The 6,749-nt window shown below is 41.8% G+C and overlaps 1 protein-coding gene across 3 annotated transcripts; it reads right to left on the bottom strand.

Moving 5' to 3' along the window:
- Positions 1 to 642: 642 nt before the first annotated feature.
- LOC113127504 (cordon-bleu protein-like 1) lies at positions 643 to 6,749 on the bottom strand. 3 transcript variants are annotated; one of them, XM_026302176.2, is made up of 10 exons: positions 6,580 to 6,749; positions 5,932 to 6,081; positions 5,575 to 5,773; positions 5,092 to 5,365; positions 4,910 to 4,948; positions 4,755 to 4,834; positions 4,460 to 4,654; positions 4,296 to 4,395; positions 1,137 to 2,426; positions 643 to 946 (listed from the first exon to the last, which is right to left on the bottom strand). In XM_026302176.2, the coding sequence occupies exons 2-10, from the start codon at positions 6,021 to 6,023 to the stop codon at positions 939 to 941; spliced, it is 2,277 nt and encodes a 758-aa protein (XP_026157961.1). In that variant the 5' UTR covers positions 6,024 to 6,081; positions 6,580 to 6,749; the 3' UTR covers positions 643 to 938. The 3 variants fall into 3 exon arrangements, with proteins under 3 accessions (XP_026157961.1, XP_026157959.1, XP_026157960.1); XM_026302174.2 differs by having other exon boundaries at positions 5,932 to 6,084; XM_026302175.2 differs by having other exon boundaries at positions 5,932 to 6,084; positions 6,532 to 6,749.

Raw genomic sequence — 6,749 nt, forward strand, 5'->3', positions numbered from 1 at the left:
GCCCCCGCAACCTGGCCCCGGATAAGCGGAAGAAGATGGATGGATGGATGGTCTAATTAAATATGATTGAACTCTGATAAATACGACTGGTCTTTAAATACAAATGGTCTCAGAAAAATACGTCTGGTCCAATAAAATACGACTGATCCAATTTAATACGACTGGTCTCAGAAAAATCTGACTGGACCAATTAAATACAAATCGACCTATTAAATACGACAGGACTCTGAAAAATACTTCTGGTCCAATAAAATACGACTGGTCCAATTAAATACAACTGGAGTCTGAAAAATACGACTGATCCAATTCAATACAATTGGTCTCAGAAAAGTACGAGTGGTCCAATAAAATATGACTGGTCTCATGTTGCAAAATTGGGCTCCACCAGTGCAAATTCACACACTTGCAATACCATCCACGATCACTAAGGGCACTGTGTGAAATACAAATGTCTTGAAAATCTACCCTTAGAGGTGCAATTAAATTTTATTTTTTTAAAAAAAACTGCACTAGGCATATCACAAGGCTGTTTTCTATTGATTGCGATGCTTGTGCCCATGGGGAAAACCAGTGCCCACGGTGTGAGTGATATGTCAGGTGGTGGTCCCTACCAGAATAGAAAAACAAGAGCACACACACACGCAGGATACTGTCAGTTTAATAAGTCATGTCCTGTACATTTGGCCTTCCACACTACAGAAATATTTACGTTCATCTTGTTAACATAAAGTCAAAATTAGACATTTTCTCTCATTTTTTCCTCACAAAAATGAAAGATGAAGGTCTTTTGGAGGAACATGACAGTTGCTTTAGGTCATGTCAAACTACTGCAGTTCGTCGTGGGTTTTCTGGAGATCACATGGTGGTGGTGTGCTCCATCAGCTCTGGATCCTTACCCTAAACAAGGACTTTCATTCAAAGATACGTGAGGCAGCCCATCAAGCACCTGCAGCAGAACAGATTAAAAACAGAAGAAAAACAAACATCACATCTTTCTTCCTTAGGCATCTGCCAGAGGCAAGCACCAACAGTCATCGACAGTCAGAAATCAAGCATCCAGAAATATGGTTTCACTGTGTACTGTTTACATCAAGAAAGCCTCAACAACAGATAACTGATGTGCTAGTGGCACTTACCATACTGATAAGTAGACCTGGGTGGTGACGGACTGAGGGGATCGCTGGGCATTTGTGTGCCTGATACTTTGTCATGACTCTGGAGACGAGACCTCAGCACAGCCAGTGCCACTGCCTGGGCAAACCTTGATGGGGCCACACTCATATCCAGAGGCTTTGATCCAGCCTCAGACTGGTCAGACATGGCTGAGGTAAACCCATCTTGATGATCCACAGTGCATGCATTGGTCTGCCCATTGTAGGTTGGTTGGGAAGATGACAATGAAGAAATGATTACACCTTCACTCTCCTGTGTAACTTCTAGTGCTTCATTAAAGAAAACAGGTGGAGGAGGGGGAGGGAACCTGTCCTCTTCTTCTTCGTGTACCTCTTCTTCCTCCTCAGCTTCCCTCTCAGTGTATGAACCCTGATGATTCACGTCAGCACTTACAGAGTGTGCACTGGGGCTCTGATCGCCCGAGTTTATCTGAGTATCACTGCTAAGGTTTTCATCACTGTGCCCTGACAGCGCGGCTGATGTCATCTCAGATGTGATTTCACATTTATCCTCTTCTTTATGCCTTTGACCAGTATCCTCAGCTTCAGAATGAGGTGAACCTGGACAGGCCTCAGTGTCTAAATCATGTGGAAATTGGGGGGAGTCTTCAGAGGTCTGAATCTGAGAAGAGAGCTCCTGAAAGGGCAAAGGTGTTTCAGTCTCTGAGCTGTTAGGGGCACATGACTTCTCCTCAATCTCATTATTCTTGGTCTCAGGAAAATCTTCATTCTCTGGGTTGTCCCCTGCTGTTATGTGGCCTTCATCTGTGTTGTCCAGATTGAGTTCTGGATTGGGGGACTTTTGTTTTTTTGAGGGAATTACTTTAAAAGTTGTTGTTCCCTTTCTCTGTACAGGATCCTCCCACTCAGGCTCAGTGGGGAGATTGGACTTAAGAACAGAATCAAGTTCATCACAGAAACCCCCATCATCCGGATGCCTCTGGGCTGTGGAGATACAGGTGGAGCCATTGTATAATTTTGGGAAGGTGGCAGAGTTCCTCAAATGCTTCACCAGGGTTCCTTTAGAAATAGAAGATGTCAGAACTTTGGCAAGAGCACTGCGGGCATCTGATATGTCTTTCCCACGCAACAAAGGGCTATGTGGATCAGCCACTTCATGGACACGAGCAAATGAGGATGAAGAGGAGGGTTGTGATGGGCATGGTGAAGAAGATGAGGACAGTGAAAGAGTGAATGAGTCTGACTCATCACTTTCTCTCAACTCCTCCAGAGTGTTAAGAGAGTCTGCAGCCCCTGGAGAAGCAGGAAAGACTTAGTAACATAAAACTGTTAGTATCTGGTATAAACGCTACACAGAAACATCACACAAAAAAGCTATTTTTCTAATGAGAGTTCTGCACAGTAAACATAAAATGCACTTGGGCATATCGTCCAAATGTATCTTCTGTCCCCAAATTACTTCAGTCAAAGATGTAAGCACATTTTTAATATGAAACCAAGAATAAAGTTGACACCAAACAATTTTATTCCAAAAAGGCAAATGCTGATTGATAATTTACTAATCCTGCAAATAAACTTATGCATCATACATCATAAAAAAAAAAAAAGAAGCATCTCAATTATTAGCAATGAATAAAAAAAAAAAAAAGAAGATCATAATATAAATAAAACATAAAAACAACATATATTAGGTAGTTTTATACAGCAGAGGAAGGAATAAACATGCAACATAAAAACATTTTATAAAGGGGTCAATAATATTGGCTTATAGTGAGATGATTCATTGACCCAATGCTAATGATGTGGCATCTGTAGTCTACAGAGTTGAATTAAAGAAACATAAAAAGGATAAAACACTTAAAGAGATAAAATTACAGAATTATCACAAAAACAAATAAGCCGTCAAGTTAAAAAAAGAAATAATTGGCACTTAGGTGAAGCAGGCCACAGTGACACATCCTTTAAAGCCACAAAGATGGGAAGGAGGAAGAAGAGGCCAATGCAGGAGGAGGACGGAGAGGAGGAATAGGGATGATGGAAAGAGGAGAAGAAAAGGGGACAGCAGCAGCAGCAGCCCTCAGTCACCCCCTTCAGGCAACACAGAGTCTGGAAGCAGGGAGAAAAAGCTTGGCTTTAGGGCAGCAACCTCCAGTCAGCAGGCTTCATAAACTAACATGCCTCCACTGTCTTTATGTGCCAAAAGATGAAAACTCTGACCATCTTATTGTGATTGTGTCAGTGTAGGAGGATCGGATCAAGAATGTGCTTATCAGCTCTTGAACTGGGAGTTGTTTTTTCAGCCTCAGACTGACACTAACTGAGCAACGTATTGGACTATAAGGACTAAAATAAAACAGCAAAGAGTGAACCAAGACACTGACACTGCTAATTATTCTTATAATTAGAGAACAGAAAAGAAAATATGCTTTTTTTTGTCACCAAACTGTAAAATGACGCATTTCCTCACATAATTACAGTTTCTTAATAACAACATTGAGGACTGGGAAAGCAGATCAGGAAAAAGAAGCACAAAGAAACTCTGAGCCCAGGTGGGGAAAGCATATCAGCCAGACTAATACAGGGGAATGAAAGCTTGGACAATAGACGGATTTATCCTCGAACAGACTGAAGCCAATATGTTCTATGAACAAGGCTCTGGGTCACTTTAATTGCCCTGAACAGGGTTAAATTGTCCAGACTGATAAAAGCTGTGTTTTGCGCTGGATTTAACTGCTAAATCTTCCATTTGATGGCATTTGCTTTGACATTTTAATCTTGATTTAACTTCAATCTCTCTTGACCTCGCATGGCACTGACTGAAGCTGCAAGGATTTGGCAGATACAGGAATACACCACTCTAGATCCATTTGATTTCCACAGAAATACTGTAAAAAAGGTCAATTGGGATTATTCTACCAGCATATTTCATCTTTTACAGATGCTGCCCCGATAATCACCACTAGATGGCAAAATAAACAGAAAGCTTGCCAATGAGATCAGGCTGCTAATAATAACTCTGCACTGATTGTTATGTAATGGGACTGACTCTGATTTATACCTCTAAAAGTGTTGCTGGCTAAGATTTCAATCACCGTTAAAATGTGTTCAGCACAGTCTCAATCACAAAGCTCAAAGGTCATAAATCATCAATGAAGACTTTACCTTTAACCTGAGTGTCTGCCTGTAGCTCCTGGTGTGGGTTTGCAAAGGGAGGGGCTGGGGCCCTCCTCTTGGTGCTTCTTAAGGTAGAGTCTGCTGATCCCTGTAGAGACAGTGCCATTAATGGAGGATGTAGGAAAAGAAGAATTTCCCCACCAGAAACCCACCTGTGATCCTCGTAGATGACAGGTGCCGAGGTTGCTGGGGACACTCTGTGATACACCCATGGGTGGCTGAGGGGCTTGTCTCTTCTTGGGCATATCTGCTGGCAGGGTGTTACAAGAAGAAAGAGCCTGCGCATTTGTCCTTGCTGTGACCTGTTTGGTCAGTCCAGGAGAAGCTGGAGCACTCAGTGTTTCTTTCTATAAAAGATAGAAATTTTCATTTTTTAGTGAAAAACAGTAGAAGTTTAGGGAAATTACTGACAGTTCACATCGTATCTCACACAAGCTGATAACCCACTGTTCTAGGTTTTTTCTTCTTTCTTCTGAATAAACTGAAGAATCCTGTGTCCTTCTGTGTCTTCTCCTTATTTGGCAGGTCTACAAATTGTACAATAACTGGATTAATACATTATATACATGATCCTGTGCTGTGTGTGTACATGAATGTGTTACCTTGTGGCCTAGGTAGTGAGATGACCTTTGTTGGCGTAGCTGTTTCAGACACAAAACAATGCCATAAAAGCTTTTATCATATCTGCCAACACACATGGATCAATGTATGGTATCCAAAGGCTTTTGGCGCCAACCTGGGTTTTGGAATGGAAGCTGTTGTAATGCTGCAATGTCTAACATACCTGCTTCAGGTGTCTCCTTATGGTGTTGGTGGTCAGTAGGTTCCTTGCTAGCAGTGTCTTTGGCGAACACCTCCCTCAGGCCATGGTTGTTTAAGGTTTTGCTCAGGTCCAGCGGCTCTTTGGACTGAGAGTCTCGCAGTAGGATGGTCGTTTCTACATTAAACTCACATTTGTCACACACCACTGGCAGCAGTATCTCAAGAGGCACTTTGGGATTCACACGCACCACTGCCTTATGGGACTTATTATAGTTGATCAACAGGCGTACAGTTGCCTGCAAACAGAAATGACATTTTTTTGTAATTCATGCAACTGTGGGATGAAACTATTTAAAATTCAAGATAAATACTGATTTATACTGTGTACTCTCCATATACCATTTAATGGGCCAACACCTAGTAGTACAGTAAAGTATAAACTCAGTAATGCTGAGCAAATATATACATATTCTGATAGTAATTGTCCCTTTACTGTTGTCTTCACCTCAGGCATGTAGGAGCCCTTGGTCTTTTCCTCCACACCTTTGGGCTTTAGGACAATCTTCTCAGCTTCTAGTAAGCCAATAGGTAAGTTTGGTTTAACACTCATGTTCTTGTTGGATGAGAGAACCTCAACAGTGTAGTCAGATGGATTCAGGTGGTAGCTTCCACAAAGAGTCACCAGTAAGTCCATCACTGGTTTACTATAAAGAGAAACGTCAGAAAAGAGCAAAAATTACCATAAAGGCCCTAAGTCTTATCATCCTGCATGGATATAACACTCCCCGGGGATCTCATAATTCGAATAGTTTCCTGATTAACATTAATTTGCTGTACACATTTTAAAAAATGCTTGTAGTACCTTCCATGCACTGTGGCATTCTTCTCCAGCCCTCCTGGAAGGACCACAGACAGGGAGTGGTCTCTCTCCAGCGGATTCACCTGCTCATCCATATTAAGAGGAACTCAGGGGCCACCCAAGATCTGACGCTGTTCCCACTGTCAGGTAAACCTTCTGAGAGGTATGAAATTTCAGTCATTATACTGAAAAATGTTAGTAAAAAAATATTCAGTGGGATGCACAGGCTGTTGGTGTCAGTGTGAAATGTATTACAGCTGCTCTAAAGCATTTCAGGAATGACATTTGAAGGCATGAATCTGACTCCACTGGCGTAAGTAAACAATAATGAATCACCACAGGGCTGCAACTTATGAGCACATCATTTTTATCACAACATATGAAATACTCAATATATACACTACCAGTCAAACGTTTGCCTGCACTTTACCATTGAATTGAATTGAATGACTGGTGCTGTATTTAAATTATTCACCAGCCAACAAGTTGAAACCCCCCCAAAAAAGTACAGTTTATAGATCAAGAAGTAACAGCAAACAGTAAACAGTTATAATAATTATTTAATTTTCTGAACGCCAACAACTATTCCCAGAGGAAAATTACCGTTTAGGTGTATCCAAAGCTTCGCTGAAAACGGGATTATAACCACACCTTTCCAAGTTTGCGTTCTCTCCTTTCACTTCCACTGATCACCGTCAGCTCAGTCCTCGCCTCTCCGCGAGTTGAATCACTCCCCGTCTTCCCCTCTGACCCTGTGCGGCTCCTTTCTGTCGCTGTCGAAGGGTCTTTTTAAACAGTTTGATGGAAGTGAACGCCCTGGG

The sequence above is a fragment of the Mastacembelus armatus genome, chromosome 2, assembly GCF_900324485.2.
Source record: "Mastacembelus armatus chromosome 2, fMasArm1.2, whole genome shotgun sequence".
Taxonomy (NCBI): domain Eukaryota; kingdom Metazoa; phylum Chordata; class Actinopteri; order Synbranchiformes; family Mastacembelidae; genus Mastacembelus; species Mastacembelus armatus.

Bases quoted from the DNA above. Each gene is read 5' to 3' on its own strand.
- LOC113127504 (XM_026302176.2), bottom strand. From the start codon at position 6,023: ATGGATGAGCAGGTGAATCCGCTGGAGAGAGACCACTCCCTGTCTGTG. The intron at 5,366-5,574 runs GTGAAGACAACA...TTCTGTTTGCAG, and splicing joins AGGGCTCCTACATGCCTGAG to GCAACTGTACGCCTGTTGAT. The intron at 4,835-4,909 runs GTAACACATTCA...TACAATTTGTAG, and splicing joins CTCACTACCTAGGCCACAAG to ACCTGCCAAATAAGGAGAAG.